This window comes from Macrotis lagotis, chromosome 1 (assembly GCF_037893015.1).
Source record: "Macrotis lagotis isolate mMagLag1 chromosome 1, bilby.v1.9.chrom.fasta, whole genome shotgun sequence".
In the NCBI taxonomy this organism is placed as follows: domain Eukaryota; kingdom Metazoa; phylum Chordata; class Mammalia; order Peramelemorphia; family Peramelidae; genus Macrotis; species Macrotis lagotis.
Window position 1 is genome coordinate 676,815,478 of NC_133658.1, and position 20,233 is coordinate 676,835,710.

At 33.4% G+C, this 20,233-nt stretch overlaps 1 protein-coding gene across 1 annotated transcript in view; it reads left to right on the forward strand.

Annotated features, from left to right (window-relative positions):
- NCKAP1 (NCK associated protein 1) overlaps positions 1-8,950 on the forward strand; it is a 121,156-nt gene extending 112,206 nt beyond the window's left edge. The window contains exons 27-31 of the mRNA XM_074215555.1: positions 1,710-1,803; positions 3,614-3,730; positions 4,986-5,095; positions 6,912-7,001; positions 8,034-8,950. Of these exons, the coding sequence (XP_074071656.1) occupies positions 1,710-1,803; positions 3,614-3,730; positions 4,986-5,095; positions 6,912-7,001; positions 8,034-8,150 (528 nt within the window). The 3' untranslated portion in view covers positions 8,151-8,950. The remainder of the gene's footprint in view (positions 1-1,709; positions 1,804-3,613; positions 3,731-4,985; positions 5,096-6,911; positions 7,002-8,033) is intronic.
- Positions 8,951-20,233: the final 11,283 nt, after the last annotated feature.

Below are 20,233 nucleotides of genomic sequence, written 5' to 3' on the forward strand. Positions count from 1 at the left end.
AATTAAATTTAAACAACTTCCCTAAGTGATGTAAAAGTAATTCAAACCTTGTTTTTAAGATTCATAGACTTTACAATTATCCAAGTTCTTTGATCATTCTATATAGTGTATAACATTGACTAAAGATAATTTCCCTTTGCCTTAAGTTAAAAAAAATTGAGACTTTTGTAACTATACAAATGGACCACCATGCCTATTTCAAACTCTGTTCAAATATAATAGATTCTTGATATAGTTTGAAGATCCGACAATGGACTTTTGCAGCTGAATGAATTTAGGCATGTCTCTCTTGAGAAGTGAGCCTTACACTTAATCAGAGCTAATATGCATACAATAAGGTACTTATCACTAAGTATGCAATGGAGCAAATAATAGTGGATCTGACCATATGCAAAAGTATCTTATTATCAACTAAAGACACTGAAGGGTTATGAGTTATGTGAATAGATCAGGAAGCTTAGAATTTGGTAGCCTGGATAATTATGTAAAATATAATGGTAAAAGTGGTTGAGGGAAACCTTTAGGCACTGGCAGCATGCAAACCAAATAACTTTGCTTCTAAAAAATGAATTGAATTACAGGTTATCATTAGTAGATAGAGCAATTCAAAAGAATCTGAATGTGTATTATATGATGGCCATAAAAAAATAACAAGGTAAATTTCAGAGTAGGTACCTATGCATGCTTATAAAGCGGGCCTTATTTTGAAAGTTTTCCCATAAAAATTTGACTTTTTTGTGCATCATTCACAATCTTTTTTATTAATATTGATATAAAATACTTATTAGAATTCTTTTCCTCTTCTTCCATGTTTCCCCAGAACAATTAATTTCTGAATCTTGAAGGTTCTTTTATTGCAGTCCTTTTAAAATCTAAGATCTCCTCTCTACTTCTTTCCACCACCCTAATTCAGGAATTAATTTCCTTGGACTAAAGTATCATATCATATTTCAGGGCCCTTTGCCACCTATCTTGCTTCTTTTTAGTCTGTCCTTTACACATCTTCCAGAATGCACAGTTTTGATTAGACTATCCTCCATAATAAAACACAATTACTTTAGCTTAGTATTACTAAAAGACTCTTTGTAATTTGACTCCAGTCTACTTTTCAGCCTTATTTTACTCTTATTTCACTTCATGGAACCTATTGGCAAAGTTGTATTAGTGTCCCCTCATCTCTACTCTTAGTGATATTTAGCATTGCTAGATTGAGGGTATGGCTATCCCTCTATGGAGCTGATTTAAGGGTAGAGGAGTAAGTCATTGGAAGAAACTAAGGTTCAGGCATTTGATATAAAGTATAAAATGAATTGTCTTTCCTCAGTCCTCCTCCTATTTGACTTCTCCATGGTTTTTGTCACTGTTGACCATCACTTCTGGGTAAACACTTTTAGTTTCTATGACAAAAATTTTTTGGAATTCTTTACCTATGATGACTAATGAACTTTTAATATTGGATCAACATCCCTCTCCTGTTTACTTAATACAAGAGCATGCCCCAGGTCTCTGTCCTGAGCCTTTTGTTTTTTTCTTTCAAGTTGATCTGTCATTCTTCTCTTGATTAACATTTCATTTTAGGATAATAGGATCTTAGGTCAAAAACTGAAAGGGACCTCAGAGCCCATCACCCCTCTTGTTTTACAAATGATGATATTGAAATTTTTCTGGATTCATTTTTTCTTACCTTGTATTGCTCATTATTCTCTTAGGTTGCAATGAATGTTTATGAGTTGTCCTCAGCTGCAGGATTACCATGTGAGATTGATCCAGCTTTGGTTGTAGCACTCTCCTCACAGAAATCAGGTAACAAAGGCATGGCAACTAAAAGTCTGTTTGTAAATACTTTCTTTGTACTTTCTAGTAAATTAATTCATTTTGAAATAAATTATAAACAAAACATAGTTCATATAAAAAATTAGTTGAAATTGTTAATACATACAACATCTACTTCATGAATCAAAATATTCACAATGCAGAATTCATTATTAGAATGATCATTTTTTAGCTCTACTTTTAGGTGTTAAATCATTTTAACGTTTTCTTTCTTCAGGAACATTATCTTTGAATAAAGAACTTCTTATTTTCTAATGTGTTCCTTTTCCAATTCTTAATGTATATAGAATTTGATGATTTTTCTATAATATTTTAATTTTCTTTAATTTTTTTAATTTTAATTTTTTAAAATTTTTAATTTTTTAAAAAAAATTTATTTAATTTTTTTAATTCTTTAATTTTCTTTAAGTGACCAAATCAGGAAGTATTTTAATTAAGTATCTACAATAAGCCAAGTCTCCATTATGTACCCAGTTCTGAGTTTACAAGAAAAAAAGGTAAACAGTGCCTGCCATCAAGGGTCTTAGAGGAGACAACATGCACATAAAAAATTACATACAGTTTAATTTGGGGATGGGCTTGGGAGTGACAGCAGCTGAGGGGAACAGGAAAGATGATGAGCAAGAGAAGTGAGGAAAAAGTACATTCCAGACATAATGAACAGTTAAGTACAAAAAAAGAGGAGATGGGAGTTATTGAATGTTATATATGAAAATCAGTAAAAAATCAAATTTTACTGGACTCTGTAGTGTTTGTGGAGACTTTTAAAAAATAGGTGTGATTAATGTGTGAAGAACTTTACATGCCTAGTAGAAGAGTTTATATTTCATCCTTAGTTGAACTGTTGGAGTTTGCTGAATACGATAAGGGAGAAAGGATGAGAAGGTCAGACTTAGGAAAAAACATTTGACAGCTGTGTGGAGGATTGATTTGAATAGAGACCAGGCAGGATCCTGATTTTCTTTATTCTTGTTGGAGCACTGTTTTATTATATTAAATTTGCTTATATCTATTAAAAACTTTTCAATTATCTCTGAAACTTGGGCCCAAAGTAGTTTGGACTTCTTGAGTTATTCACAAATTTTAGTCATATTTCACCTTTTCCTTCCTCTATCTATTTCTAGTTTTTCCTTACTTTTTCTTTGGTAGAGATTCTAATGTGTTTAATGTATAAGTTAAAAAAACCAAGGAATCGGAAGGTACATGAGGAAAAGCTCTGAACTATTATAATAATTAGATAATTCTAAATGAAGTTTTATTGTTTCCTAAAAGCATAATTACAGCTTCATTAATAAGTGGTTCCCTTTTTTAAAAAAAAATAACACTAGTAGATCATATAGGAAACCCATTCTGTTTTCTTGATGTTAAATTTATGCCATGTGCTCCATATGTATTTTAATTTCAGCAAAATTTTTTAAGGAATTCTTAAAAAATAATGCTGAAGGTTAGGTGTCCAAAGCATGATTTCCTTGGAATTTGCTTTCTTTCCATTTCTTAATCAAAAATGATAGGAAATCTAGATTTTGACATAACTCTCCCTCCCTCCCTCCTCTTTTACCTTATAATCTTTGGAAAAAATAAGGAAATACTTTATATGGTTTTAGAAAAAAATCTCAACTTTGGTTTTCCATCCCATTTTATGTGACTTCTGCTAAATTGGATTTAATTTTTCTGTTTTCACATATCTTGATGAAGTGTGGTTTTAAAATTTTATATTTTGTATTGTTTCACTAACTTTGTTAAAAACCTGTGCTTTTATTCACAATTATTTTTTTCCTAGAAAACATTAGTCCAGAAGAAGAATATAAAATTGCCTGCCTTCTTATGGTTTTCGTGGCAGTTTCTTTACCAACACTGGCTAGTAATGTTATGTCTCAGTACAGCCCTGCTATTGAAGGTAATAGAGCCTTGTATTTTCGGGGGTTTTTTTAGGGTGGTTTTTTTTTTGTTTTGTTGTTTTTTTGGTAAGGCAAACGGGGTTAAGTGGCTTGCCCAAGGCCACACAGCTAGGTAATTATTAAGTGTCTGAGACCGGATTTGAACCCAGGTACTCCTGACTCCAGGGCCGGTGCTTTATCCACTATGCCACCTAGCTGCCCCTAGCCTTGTATTTTCTAATAAGATCTTGGTTGTTGGAGAGATGGCATTTAGTGTTAGATGATTTCCTTTCAAGGAATTCATATTTTATTTCTAATAATGTATTCACAGGCCACATTATAAGAATTGTACAAGGTTTCTATAAATTATAAATGGTTTTTGAAATTTCTTACTTCACCTAATAATTTTTTAAAGACCTGGCTTTCTTAGTGCATTGCTATATTTCTAGAGGAGAAGCATGGTGATAGTGGAAAGCTGTCAAACTCACAGACTGCAAAACTCCCTTGTGTGCAAAACTAGATTAAAATGTAATTGAGAAATATTTAATAAAAATAAATAAAAATACATTACAACATATATAATGTTAGTATTTTTTTGGGGGGGGTTGCAAAGCAACAGAGTTAAGTGACTTGCCCGTGGTCATACAGCTAGGTAATTATTAAGTCTGAAGGCTGAATTTGGGTCCTCCTGGCTCCAGGGTCATTGCTCTATCCACTGTGCCACCTAACTGCCACCTAGGCATAGTTTTCTAAGTTAATACCCTACCTTCAGTAATTTATTTCTATTTAAAATTGACACAGTCGATTTAGTGATAGAATATTAGGCTTGGAATCAATAGATCTGGGTTTGAATATAGCCATTAGCCATGTTAGTTCCTGAAGCATAGGCAAGTAATTTAACTTCTTACATTAGTTGCCTCATCTGTAAAATGAGGTACTAATTGTCTACTTCAGAATTACTGAAAAGAGAGCACTTTGCAAAATCTTAAAGTACTATAAAAATGCAAGCTACTGTTATTATAAAACTCATCTTTTATTTTTAAACACAAACTTAAGAGTTCATATATACTAGTTGGGCTGCATTGCTTATGGTGAACAAGATGGGCAATACGTACTGCCCTTGATTCATTCCATGATTTTCATTGAAATTCATGGTCCCTTAGATTTTTTGAGGTTATAGAAGATTAACCTTGAAGAAACAATATTCTAAATATTTCTTAATATTTCCTAAGTATGTAGGCTCTATAATAATAATCTATCAACATTTTGGTCTAGGACACTGCAACAACATACATTGTCTGGCAAAAGCAATCAATCAGATTGCTGCAGCATTGTTTACTATTCACAAAGGAAGCATTGAAGATCGCCTTAAAGAATTTCTGGCCGTATGTATTGTTTAACTTCAAAAATTCATGATTTAAACATTTATTTTTAAGGCAAGAGTTCTTAATCTATTTTATATTATTAACACCTTTGGCACACTGTGGAGCTCTTAGAATAATGGTTTTAAATGCATAAAATAAGATACATGGGATTACAAAGGGAACCAATTATGCTAAAACAATTATCAAAACATTTAAAAAAAATAATAGATCCTACATTCCAGGTTTTAAAAAGACCACATTGCTTTTAATGAAAATATTAATGCTAGATCACATGAGTACTTTTCTATAGTCTGAAAATTTGATGTTTTCCCTTTTTTCAAAAACCCATCCTTTTTGTTGTGGACTCTACATTATACATGATAGCTTGACCTCCTCCTGGACCCTGCCCCACCCTCCCATCTTATGCTGCCTTTTAGTATGTCCTGGAGATTGTCTTACACCCTAGATACCCAGGTGTGAAAAAGGAAGGGATAGGATAACTGAATTTAGGCAAAGACAATGTGCTTATCTTAAGGCAGGATTGCTTTCTCATGTATAGTTCTGTCCTCTATTGGGATAAAGAAAAATTAATGGTGAAGTTTATTAACAAAAGTAAATGTATCTTGCCAAAAGTATTGATCTAGTCAAGACCTAAAAATAATGACTAGATTAGTCTAGAATTATTGTTTTTCCTTCCTATTAACAATAGAACCAATGTCAAATCATTTCCTAACCTGATTTTAAATATAGTGGCCCCAATAAAAATACACATATGAATATGTTATCATTTTAGGTTACAAATTCAAGGTGTATTGTCAGTGAAAAATAACATACATATCAGAATCCTTATTTCTATGTTTGAGGGCTACCTAAGATAAATAAATGCTAATATTATTTCTAAGGGTATATAATTACTCTGAAATCATCTCCTTATTTAAGTATTTCACATAAAAATATTGAAAATGAATAAAAAATAATTTATCCATTTGTTGATCTTACCACTTGCATATTTTTTTTTAGTTTTCACAAGGCAGTGGGGTTAAGTGACTTGCCCAAGGTCACATAGCTAGGTAATTATTAGGTATCTGAGGCCAGATTTGAACTCAGGCCCTCCTGACTCCAGAGCCAGTGATCCATCCACTGTGCCACCTAGCTGCTCCTTACATAATTTTTTTTAAAAAAGATTGATTCTTTAAAAGTTTTCTACTTTTTAAAATTTATAAACAGAAATGATAGTCTTTAAAATTCTATAAATGTGAAAAGACATTGGTTTTGCACATTTTATATAAATATATTAATTACTATTTGAGTACTTCCCCCTAAAATGCATATTACATGAAATTATTTGAATAATGAACAGTTTATAGTAAGATTGATAAATAATTGTACCAATGAAAATAGATCAAAATTCAAAGAAACTTGAGACACTTAAGAATATTTGGGAACTGATATAGCATAAAGTAAAAAACAAAGAAAACAATATACAAAGAAACTGAAATAATGCAAACAGTAAAAAATAACCTCAAAAAAATTTGAATGCTCTGTAATCATATGGTCAAGTTTTGCCCTGTACTTCTCTTCCTTTCAGAGGTGTGGAACTGTGGTTAATGGCCATTGCATATGCTCTCATATTCGATTTGTGGCATAGATAGCTTTGCTGAACCTTTTTTTTTCCTCTTCTTTTCTACTTCTCCTTAAATTTTCTTTGTTTTAAATGATGGCTCACTTAGTAAGGTAGATGGGAGGGATATATTTGAAAAGTAGAAAGACAAATGTACTAATAAAAGTTTTAAAAGAAAATAGATCATAAAAGAGAAAATTACATTGTCTTTTTTAGCTTGCATCATCTAGTCTATTGAAAATTGGTCAGGAGACGGATAAAACTACAACGAGGAATAGGGAATCTGTTTATTTACTGCTAGATATGGTAAGTCTGCATTTTCATTATTTTTTATCATTTCAGTAAGTCCTTCTTAGATAAGCAGTGGTTTTCAAAAACACTAATTTTTTTGATAGTTTTGTAATTGAACAAAACTTAGATCTAAAACCTTCTTTTGATCTTTATTCTCATTCTATCCTTTGTTGTACTGTCATTTTAGAATGTTCTCTAATAATAACTAGGTCTTTAGTATTTCAACATCAAAAAAGTGATATCAGGTTAAATCAAATTCAAGGTCAAGTTAGCTATTGGGTTTTCTTTGTCATGTGTATATATTATGTTACATGAACTATTGGGAAATATTTGTGGTTTACTGCTTTCTTTGGGAGCAAAGTTCATATTTTTCTGCCTGACTTTTATGTTTTCTTTTTACATTAACTTTGAAACCTTACTTCCCCTTATTCTAAAACATGCTTTCTATACTTTTAGCATTTGCTCTTTTTTCTAAAGAACATGTTACATCTGTTCACGTACACCTTCCCATTTCATTATGTTCTCCTTATCTGGAATTTCTTATTTTTTCCTCTTTTTTTATCTTAATCTTTTCCTAAACTTCAGGTCCCTCCTTCTCCCCCCACTTATTACTTGAGTCTTCATTGATTTTCTCTAAAAGCTGTGCAGTGCTTGGAGCTTGGACTGGACCATTCAGTCTTTTAATTATTTGCTGCAGTTCCATCTGTCAATCTTCTTTCTCCAATTAGTTTCATTCAGTAAAATTTATGTCTTCAGGTTATGGACTTTGCTGTATGCACTTTATTGTTTTTTTTTTTATTTTGTATGGTGATTATCATAATGGTGAGCACAGTTAAAGTACTTAATATTTGTTGATGCAAAGTTGTAACCTAGTTTAACTTTATACTTGAACATGTTGGTTACCTAGCATTTACCATTACAATTTTTTATTGAGTTAAAATAATTAGCACACAGGCTTTCTTATAAAATTGGATCGAAAGGTATATTCATAGGTAAAAGCAAATGATGTTGAGGAATTTTAATTCTGATGTTTTTGGTATTTTTCAGATTGTTCAGGAGTCACCATTCCTGACAATGGATCTTTTGGAATCTTGTTTTCCTTATGTCTTGTTGAGAAATGCCTACCATGCTGTCTACAAACAAAGTGTTACATCCTCTGCATAAATATCTACTTTTCAGAGATTAGCACGCATTTTTGTTGCCTCAGTTTTACCTGTAAACTATGGAGCTATTTTATTTTATGGCCTGACAGTTTTGTGGATTATGGACATTTTTTTCTTATATACAGTTGTATTTCTGATCAGTGGTTTCTTAATACTGTTGTACTACAATATAAACTTGGTTGATTTAGGTTGCACATTCACTGAATTTATTCTTTTTTCATTTTAGAACATCAGTTCTGTTAGACACTACATCAACTACACATTTTTGATATTTGATAATGCAAAACCATACTTGCTTGTTTATTTCTTAAAAAATGTATTTAGTGATTATTTTAGATAGTGTTCTAGCTTTCATCTGTGTGTAAATTATTTCATATAGGGAGAATTCTGATCTATACCTATTGTTCTTATTGAAAACCAGAATTGGATGTGCATTTCTGTGAAGTAATGACATTTCTACTTTTTTCTTTATTTTGAAACATTTGCCAAACTAAATAATATGACACTATATAACATTTAAAATGTTATGGACTGCTGATAATGAGAAGCAGACAAAGCCCAATATTCTTAAACAGCAGCAAATGTTGTTGTTTGTATAAAGCATAGTGACATTTTTTAGACTAACATCCATGATGCCCTATTGGCATTAGCACTACCATTGTATCCTGCTGTATAATAAACATTCTTATGCATTTATCAAATGTTGATAAAATGTTAGCCCTTAACCACTTTTATATGTTTTAAATTTTTGAAATTCAGGTGTATCTTCCATAACATAAATAAACACTAGACTGTACCACATTTCGAGTGATCTGTGATTTAATTTGAAAATTTCTGAAAATTCTTTCATTAATTTAGACATATTAATACTAATATTGTTTAGACAGGCTATATGGACAACTGTCTGACACAGTTTCATTGTGTAATCTTGAGTGTGGCACTTAACCTCTCAATCCCCCAAGCAATTCTGTAAAGCTAAAGTTTTAGAGCAAGTGCCAGGACTGGTGGAAGAGGAAGTTCTTCACAAGGAATTCTCATGATGAAATTGGAGATCCAGTCCAAAACAATTTGTGCCAATTTTTTTTTTAGTTTTTTGCAAGGCAATGGAGTTAAAGTGACTTGCCCAGGGTCACATAGCTAGATAATTATTAAGTGTCTGAGGTCACGTTTGAACTCAGGTCCTCCTGACTTCAGGGCCAGTGTTCTCTCCACTGCACCATCAAGCTGCCCCAACTTGTGCTAAATTTTAAATATTACTCAATTTCAGAACTAATCAGAGAATCAGTTTTAATTTGTTAAACTCTCCTTTGAAGTAGTTTATTCTGATCAAAATTATTTTTTAAATACCTTCCAAAGGTAAAATATACTATTGTTTTAGAAACATAACCCTAAAAAAGAAATTTGGGTGCCCATTAATCTATAAGTAGCACCTATAATAATATTTATTTAAAAGAGTAGAGAATAAATGAACATGGAACCAGTGAGAATGTTGTTTAAAATTCCTGCATTGGTCTTTAATGTATGTGAGAGAAATATGAAGGCACTATTGAAGTTAGTCTTAAAGTAGCAGGAAGGGTAGATCTTGCTTACTTAGTTTGAAAGCAACCAGATGTTTTCCTCTTTGATCAGTATAATGGAAATTGCTTTTCAATAGCCTTGTCTCTGTTCTCAGATTCTGCTTATGTACACACTGGTAACTTTTGGTAAGATAAAAAAAAATACTGTATTCTCATCAGTTATAATAGTTCTCTTTGTTAAGAAGTGCAGTAGTTGGAACACAAGAATATTACAATATATTTGTTTATTTCATGGTTTATCTGATCTATATTGAAAGCAGACAATATTTGACATTTAATCTTAAAATGTATTTTGTAGTACTACATGGTAAAAAAAAAATACTAGTTTTATTCATGGTCAATCTAAATTGTGTTAGGCCCAGAACAGCCACATTTTAGTAAGCTGTTGCCCCAACATGAAGGATAGCTGTCCCTTCTTCATTTGGAAGAGCCAGTATGTCTATGGTATCCATTTTAAAAGCAAAAAAAGTATTTTTAGTTTTTTGTGACTCCATTAAGAAATTGGCAAATCAAATGATGCTAGCTGGTTGTCTGTTGTTTCCTTTCTTTATTATTCTGTTATTTCTTTTTGTCAGGTTAATATATACAGTTAAATGGAGGCAGCTTTAAGTGGTGCAGTGAATAGGTACTGTACTTTAGTCCAAATCCTTCCTCTTGGTCAGTACTAGTAAGTGTAACCTTGGGCAAGTTACTTGATTTCTCTAAGCCTCATTCTCTTCTTCTCTACAATGGGACAATAATAGCTCCCATTTCAGACTTTTCATGAAGCTCAAATGAGAAAAATAAATAAAACAATTTGCAAATCTAAAATGCCAAATAAATGCTTTTGAGTTTTTAATTTAATTATATGCTTGTTAGATAAAGGAGTGGTGTTTTTTGTTTTAGTGTCATAATTTAAATATCCCTACTTATAGGCATTGTGAGGACAGAAGACAGGCTTCTACTGTTTATATTACAATATTAATCACATGCACAATTTGAATTATTCACCTTATTTCCTAAAGTACTCTCACATCAAATTATTTTTTGAAAAGAGACATACATAATTTTAATTTGAAGCTTTTTTTTTAGGTTTTTGCAAGGCAAATGGGGTTAAGTGGCTTGCCCAAAGCCACAGAGCTAGGTAATTATTAAGTGTCTGAGGCTGGAATTGAACTCAGGTACTCCTGACTTCAGGGCTGGTGCTCTATCCACTGTGCCACCTAGCCTCCCAATTTGAATCTTCTTAAAGTAAGAACTGAGTTTAATTAACTTGCATTGGACTCATGTAATAGACATTTTAATATTTTTCTGTTATTTGATAAATTTGAGTATGTAAAAATAAATTTTTTAGTACATATAGGAACATTAAGCCATTAGTTTGTGCAAAATAGGTTTAATAAGGGATTGAAAGACATTAGAGTATTTCTTTTTTTTAATTTTTTTTTTTATTTTCAGATTTTTCAAGGCAATGGGGTTAAGTGGCTTGCTTGCCCAAGGCCACACGGCTAGGTAATTATTAAGTGTCTGAGGTTGGATTTGAACCCAGGTACTCCTGACTCCCAAGGCCGGTGCTCTATTCACTGCGCCACCTAGCCGCCCCCTGCGCCACCTAGCCGCCCCCTGCGCCACCTAGCCGCCCCCTGCGCCACCTAGCTGCCCCTTGTGCCACCTAGCCGCCCCTGAAATTAGAGTATTTCTATAGGAAAAAAATTGATCTTGTGCTAGTCAAAATTACTTCCCTTCACCTCATCGGATAATTATAATGACATCAACATTTGATAATCAAATTGGTACCTCAGAATTAATACCTGCTTACTTTCAGCTAAGCTATAATTACATGTAGCCCTGAGAATAGGGCAATGATCATTCTCCAAAGTAGGCCACATAAGAATGATGTAATTCAGCCTCCTCATTGTTGTATGATAGCTTCCCATTTTTGTTTTTAAATTTGCTCTTTGTGGGCTTTAGCATTCCTGATTATAGAAATGTGCTAACCATTTTTCCCTCCTTCATTTTAAGATATATGCTTTCCCTTTCATTTTATGTGTATTTTTTAAATTAAGTTCCCTGTTTAGCTTTTGTGTGTGTCTCTTGGAAGCCTCCCCTCTTTTCTTCTTGAAATATTTGTGACCTTAGAATTTAATTCTTGAGAGCTTTATATCCCATGGGCTAATATCCCCTGATATACATTAGGGCATTGAATTAGATCTAGTGGACTGTGTACCCCAAGCTCACAGTAGTAAAAAGTATCAGATTCAGGTCTTTTGACTCTAGAGCCATGATTTGTCTCTTTCCTATGAAACCTTTGAAATCAGACTTAAAATCTAACTTATGTCATATTGTGCCCATCTTCTCTATTACAAACTATGACATTGTGTTTACTTTTGATGAATTCCCATCAAAACATTTCTTTCCAGAATAACAATTTCATTTGTCACTTCTGCCCTTTGAAGGATGAAACTATCAATAGATCATGTTTCTAATTTGTCAGCTGTTCTTTTTTTGAGTAGGCTGGGGGAGATGGACGGAGAAACTCAGCTTTGCTAGGCCTACAAATATAATTTTGAAAGAATGGAGAGATGTCCTACAAAGTGTTTCCCATGCATGTGTTTAAAATGTAAAAGATTTCACTAATTGATGCAACTACAAAGGGAACATTGTTAAACTCAACAATCTATAATATGAAGCAAACCATTAAACAATTCAACACTTCAACAAACATTTTAACAAGAATTTGTTACGGGTATTTCTATGCCAAGTCCTGTGCTAAATTAAACTGATGATGGAAGGAGAAAATAAAATGCACAAAGCTAAATAAAAAATAGATTAAAATACTCAGATGGATCTCTATCCTTCTCATAATAGATCATTGCTCAAATCTTCAACTCTTGTCTATGTCTTTCCACAAGTTTACCACAGGGAGTCCATCAAAGATCTGGGAGCTTTCTTTGCTTTCTTGTGACACACATTATAACTGCATGTTTTCTCTCCCATTACACTGTGAGTCCCTTGAGAGAAGGGCCTTTTTTGCTTGAATTTCTACATAATAGTTATATTAGCATTTATATATCTCTTTAAAATTTATAAAATGCTTTACAAATATCCTGTTTTCATTTTCACAGCAACCTTATGTAGTAGGTGATACTGTTATCCTTATTTAACAGATGAGGATACTAAGTTAAACAGATGAAGTTAGCATCTAAGGCAGCAGGGATGGGGAACTTTTTTTCTGCCATGTGCCATTTGGATATCTAAACATCATTCATGGGCTATTCAAAATTCTCAAATTAAAAATTAGCCTGCTAAATTTGGTCAAATAATTAATGTACCCCCTAAGAACCTCTTAAAATTTATTGAATTTCAAATCCCAGCTTGTGGTTGCCATGGCAGCACCAGACAAAATGATTTCATGCCTTGGGCTGGACACACCCCACTCCTGATCTAAAGCTACATTTAAACTCAGGACTTCTTGATTGTGGGTCTAGCATTCTATCTACTGTGCCATCTAGCCATCTATCCATAGTGCTACATGCATACTAAGTGTTGGTGTGAAGTAAATGCTTAGGAAATGCTTATTGTTTTACTTTGCTTTTAAAAGATAAAACTACTAGTTTAATTAAACTTGTAAAAAAAAGGAAATGTGATTACTCTGATGTCCTTTTTTGACAAAGCCGTGCTAGATCTTTATAATCATTCTATTCTCTAGATGTTCAAGAGACCAGCCTAGTACATACAGCATGGTCAGGTGTATGTGTGGGAGCTAATTCAAACTGGCTCTAAATAGCCAATTGTTAAAATTTCAGAAGATTTCTACTTTAGAAATCAGCAAATGCCGTAAAATGGGGTTTGATTTATTATTTGTTGAGTGTTTGGACCTAAGGAAGTGATGGAGAAAATGTTAATTTGGATTAAAATTGAGTGTGTCATACATATTTTTTTCAGAGAGAAAATTGTTCTAAAACATCTACCAGCCCAGTGCTGAGCTCAGTTGTTACTATTACACTAATCTACTCAACAAAAATCTAAAAAAACCCCACCAAACTGAGTCCTGTAAGTGATGTAAGGATAAAGGTATGCAAATAGGAGACTATACAAACAAGAAAGAAAAGGTAGGAGTAGTAGGGGCAACATTTAAACCACACTTTGATCTGACCTGGTCAAAGCAGAAATGAAAACACATGTGCAGTTGGAAGCAGAAATCCATTGAGTAGGCTGGGGGAGATGGCCAGAGAAGCTCGGTAGTTTGGTAGAGGGGAAGAGTAGATTAAGGGAAGGATTGATAGTAAACAACAGGAGTTTAAAAGGAAAGAAAACAAGAATAAAAACCAGTAATTTAGTTCTGGGCAAAAGAAAGAGAACAGGGGCAGAGAAGCAAAAACAGATTGCATCAAATCTAGAATACTGGTACCAAATGTACTCTGCTTTACTACTCTTTTTTTATAAAGGAGAAATCGAAAAATATAACCTAAAGATAAATAACATGTTAAGAGATCTGAATTGAATCTTAGAAAAGTTAGATCTAGGGGTAGCTAGGTGGTACAGCGGATAGAGTACCAGCCCTGGAGTCAGGAGGACCTGAAGTCAAATCCAGTCTCAGACACTTAATAATTATTTAGCTGTATGATCTTGGGCAAGTCACTTAACCCTATTGCCTTGTAAAAATTCCCCCCCCCAAAAAAAAGAAAAGTTAGATCTGACAGACCTCTGTTTATTAGTTAATGGGCATAGAATGGAGTATAAATATTCTCAGCTATGAATTGCATCTATACTTAAAAATTATATTCAATAGAGAGCCACTGAAGAACTAATCAAAAATTAAGTAGTCTAAAAATCCTAAAAAATGAATCATTGAAATAATGAATGATTTCACTATACAATAAAGGCCACTAAAGAATTACTTCTTGTGGTTTGCAATATTTTTTCCTTAACCTGGGAACAATGGAATTTATAACATTCCTTAGAGTTTTCATTTTGGGATCTCTCGAGGTGATTGGTGGTTTGTTTTTATTTCTATTTTACCCTCCAGTTCTAGAGTATCAGGGCAGATCTTTTTTTTGATATTTTCTTGAAATATGATGTCTAGGCTCTTTTTTTTTTGATCATGGCTTTCAGGTTGTCCAATAATTCTTAAATTATTTGGAAAATATTTTCCAAATCAATTGTTTATTCTATGGGATATTTCACATTTTCTTCTATTTTTTCCAAACTTTTGATTTTGTTTTTATTGTTTCTTGTTGTCTCATGCATTTGTTAGCTTCTACTTGCCAATCCTAATTTGTAAGGAATTATTTTCTTCAGTGAGTTTTTATACCTGTTTTTCCCTTTGGCCAATTCTGTTTTTTTTTTTTTTTTAAGAGATCTCTTCTGTGGGATTTTTGTATCTCTTTTACCATTTGGTCTATTCTGTTTATTAAAGTTTATTTTTTTCAGTATTTTTGGTGTCTTTTTTTACCAAGCTGTTAATCTCTTTATTATTTTCTTTTTTTCTTCCTTCCTTCCTTCCTTCCTTCCTTCCTTCCTTCCTTCCTTCCTTCCTTCCTTCCTTCCTTCCTTCCTCCCTTCCTTCCTCCCTCCCTTCCTCCCTTCCTCCCTCCCTTCCTCCCTTCCTCCCTCCTTTCTTCCTTTCTTTTGAGTTTCTGAATATAGCAGTTTTTACTTTGTTGTCTTCTTCTGAGTTTGTATTTTGAACTTGTCTGTCACTGTAGTAACTTTCTTTGGTCAGGTCTTTGTTGTTTTTGCCAATTTTTCTAGCCTGTTTCTTTATTTTTAACTTGTTTAAAGTAGAGCTTTACTCCTTAAATCTTTCTTGTTGCTGCTTTCAGAGCTGGTTCTGGAGAGCAATAAATTTTTACTTCTTTTAGGGTGATAATGATCTAAGAAGAGGTGAGGTCACTGCTCTCTTGATCTGTGCTCTGATCTGTGAGCAACCACAAATACTCTTTTCCATCCTGGAATTCAGACCAGAATTCCCCTCAGACCATAGAACTCGTGTGTTAGTGTTCCTCCTCATCCTGGGACTGCACCCCAGAAATGGATACTTATTTGGGCAATATGACAGAATCCTACATCCAGAGCCAGCAAGAGACCTTTTTAATCTCTTTCTGACCAGTTGTCTGACCCTCCCCCATCTGTGGACTCAGTGATCCAGAATCTGCTACTGCCACCCCTGATTTAGTCACCCCCAAATCTTGGTATTGGTGTGCTGGAGCTTGGTCTGTGCTGGTGCAGACTGCACTGACTATGCTCAACTCTCACCCGGCTGTGACAAACATTCCCATTGACCCTGTTTAAATGAAAAATTGTTTCACCCTGTCTTTTTATGGGTTCTGCTGCTCCAGAATTCATTCTGAGGTATAAGTTGAAGTTGTTTGGAGAGGAATTTGGTTCTTGCCTTTTTCTCTGTCCTCCCCATCCCCACCCCAGTAATTTCCTTGTCAGAGAAAACATAGGGTAAATAGGATGTGAGAAACAGCCTTTTTTCTGGTGTCATAATATGTCTAGCCTGAATAAATGTGCTATCCTTTCTTTGAACTTCTTTTCTTCTAGTATAGCTTTATAATAAAAACAAACTCTTATTCTAAACTTTTAACACCACCAACACTATGACTACACGATATGGGATTTACTTTACCCTAGAACTAGAGATTGAGTCTTAATTTGCTTCATTGTTTCCTGGCCAGGAGGAATGACCTGATTTAGGAGATGCTAGGGCTAAAGGAAAGCAGCTAGTTGAGGTAGTTGGATGGTGTAACTTCTGGTGTCTTGGACCTAACCGTTTATGAAAGGTTTGAATTACATTTTCCAGGAAGAGTAACTCTGTCCCAAGATCCCAATTCAGATGATTTAATTTTCACCCTTAAGGGAGAATTTGAATGGGATTCTGGTTCTGAGCCAGGTGGGAACCTTGGTGGTGAGAGACCAGTAAGCTTACCTAGTAATTAGGATTGTTAAAATCACAGATTAAGAGGTAGAAGGGAATTTAGACATCAACTAGTACAATCCTTCATTTTATAGATGAAACTAAGACCCAGAGGTAAATGACTTGTTCAGTGTCACATGATAAGCTTCAGAACCAGGAATCAAACCTAGGTCTTTTTTAATTCAACCCCAGGTCTTTTTTGAATTCAAACCCAGTCTTCTTTTTGCTAAACTCTATTCTAGATCTTAGATGGTCGTGGAGAGCTAAGTGATTCAGACTTGTGAAAGGACAGAGAGTAGGATGGTTTCGTAGATTGGAGAATTTCCAGCACAGAGTACAAATGGTAGGCAGAGTCTCAATAGATGATGAAGTCTTCCAGATTTGAATATCACATTGTGATGGCAGTATGCTGTACAGCTTCCTTAATGAGGTCCCCAGCCAGTTAAAGGAGTTTGAATTAACAATCTACACAAGGAAAAAAAAAAGCAGTGTGCCTGTTTTCCAGAGTATGACATATAGTTAGATGAGTACCTCATTCAGTTATACCATCAAAACATCTATTAAATACAGGTACAGGACAGTGAACTGTGCCCAGAACTAGAAGGAAAACAGTGAGTTGGATTGTATTTGGGAAGTTATACAGCTCTTTTAACAACCCTAGTTTTGTTCCTAGTACAAAAACCCATCTTTTTTAGGTATATGTATAATACACACACACAGTAGTTTTTAAATTACATATTTAAACAATTTTTAACAATGTTTAAGGTTTTGAGTTCTAAATTCTATCCCTTTCTCCTTCCCCTCCCCCTTCCCTGAGATGGCAAACAATCTTAGAGTGTGCTAGACATATGCAATCATTTAAAATATTTCAATATTCATCATTTTGGCACACGATATTAAAAAAAGAATGGAAAAAAGTAAGTGAAAAAGAGCTTGCTTTAGATTGTTAGAAAAGAACTGATACTGTTGGAACACAATCTTGTGGAAGCAGTATAGTACAGTAAACTATTTAATCACTGAAAGAAGCAGAGAATATTATATTCCTTTTCATAATTTAAAAATAAAGAGAAATGAACACTTCTAGATCTCAATTTATTTTAAATAAATATAAATAAAATTTTGAAATAAAAAAATCTGTTTTGTACTAGTTAAAAAGTAGTTCAGTGGAACAAATTAGATAAAAAAAGCAACCAAAACAAAGGTTCTAGTGTTTGATAAACCCTACAATATCACAAATGGAAAAACTATTTGACAAAAATTGCTGGAAAATTGAAAAGTGATTTACAGAAATTATTTTAGACCAATATTTTATATATGTATAATAAACTGAAAAAGTATGTATGACCTGAATATCATAGCTCATACAATAAAAATTGGAGGACAAGATCAATACCTTTCTTCTATAACTTGAGTTAAGTGAAGTGAGAAAATTCTTTTTTTTTAAGGTTTTTGCAAGGCAAATGGGGTTAAGTGGCTTGCCCAAGGCCACACAGCTAGGTAATTTTTAAGTGTCTGAGGTCAGATTCAAACCCAGGTACTCCTGACTCCAGGGCCGGTACTGTATCCACCTAGCCACCCGAAATGAGAAAATTCTTCACCATTCAAGAAATAATCTTAAAAATAGAAGGTATCATGCTAATTACATGAAATTAAAAAGCTTTTGCATGTATAAAATTAAGACAATGAGGATAAGAAGGGAAGCAAAAAAATCCATTTTTTTAATGCCACTATTTTCTCAGTGATGTTATATTGCTATGAATTATAGCATATATCATAGTCTTTGAATAATCAGAATCTGAAGTGGTAGTGGAGATATAGTGAATATATAACTCAGCTTAAGTATATTAGAAACCATGGTTCATTCAACAAAAAGGGGAGTAAAGGACATCAGAAAGCACATGATTACAAAAAAAAGTTTAGTCATTAGGTGACAGTGAAGAATAAACAATGAACCATCCAGTTCCTACTTTGGTTTCACTAGGTATAAAAGCCTCTACGTAAAGGACTTCTGGGAAGTGGGTCATTCTCAAATGAAGGATTTTATGATTGAAATGATCATGTCTGGTAATAGCATTAAATTTGAAAACATTCTAAGTTTAATGATATGAATGAAAAGCAGAATTCCTCTATTTGAATACAAGTGATATTTGCATAGTTGAATAATAATTGTGTAATTTTTGTAATTGAATGACTTGATATTTAAATGGTATGGGATGTTTCAAAATTCATTATGGTTAACTAAGAATAGCACAGAGGTACTTAAAGGGTCTGTTAAAGAATTAAAAGAACAAGGCATTGCTGAATGTTGGAATGGTGAGCACAAATGTCCTATTTAGCTTTGCTTGGCAACTCATTTTCCAGTCTTCAAAATAGAAAAATATAGCATTAAGATAAAAATTCATTTGCGCCAAACTAATTTTAGAGGATTCTGAAAATTAATTTAAAATTAATACAGAAAGGTACTTAGTTTATATTTTTAAAAGCACTATTCCCTAATAAACATTAGGGGATTATAAATTTAGAGCTGGAAGAAATCTTAAAAGTAAATGAGGCTCACTCCCTCATTTTACCATAAAATAGTTGCTCCATCTTATCCTTACTTTGAAAGCTGAGGGGCAGAGGAACAGTAGTAGTACAGAGATTTTCTGGCTAGAACCAGAAGAAATCAATCAATCCTAAAATCTGTGGCCAATAATATGGGGGGAGGGGTGATATCTTATTGAGGCTAAGTGGGGCATAGGCATGTTGGCATAGTTTGTGGCCTGGGTGTCACATTCTTGGCTCCAGCCAAACTTAATACAGAGCCATGTGGGCAGTCTGAGCTAAGACCCAGCTGTTAAGCCCCTCAAGGGAGTGGAAAGGGAGAGGAGAATTTGACCCAGTCTTTTTGGAATGTTAAGTTTGGATGAAAAAGCTACAAGTGACTGACCTCAGATTAAGTTATTTTAAAAGATCACAATCATGTATTAGACCTTGTTATATGCAAGGAACTGAATTAGATATTGGGAATACAAAAATTAAAAATGACATAGTGCCCTCATGGAGCTTTAAATTTAAGGTCAAGGACTAAGATATTTACATATTTACATATATAAGATTGAATATGATTGGGACAAAGGATGTGTTTTAGGACAAAATACTATGACAAATTTGAGGAAGGGGCAATCACTTTTGGTTGGGGGCGGTGAAAGTCAGGGGATGGGGCTTCAAGAAGGAGACAATACCTGAACTGGGCCTTGAAGGAAGAGAATTTCTACCAGCAGGATATATTAAAAAAAGGGTATATTCTCAGATATGGTTTGTGAAGATTCAAGTCAAGAAATAAAAAAGAGAAATCCAGAAAAGCAAAAGTCAATTTGTCCAGAATATAGACTGTGAAAAGGGGTAGTATAAGGCTAGATAGATAGGTTGGATCCAGTAGGGGAACCATTTAAGACTTCTACATAGGGTCTTCAAGAAAAGTGTGGATTATCATGTCATAATGAGGTTTCCTTTCTTCCACATATGCATTAGAATAGATGACTGCTGAAATCTCTTCATTCAAATTGTGATTCAGCAAGTAACATGGTCAGAACTGTGAATTTGGACATGTATTTTGACAACTCT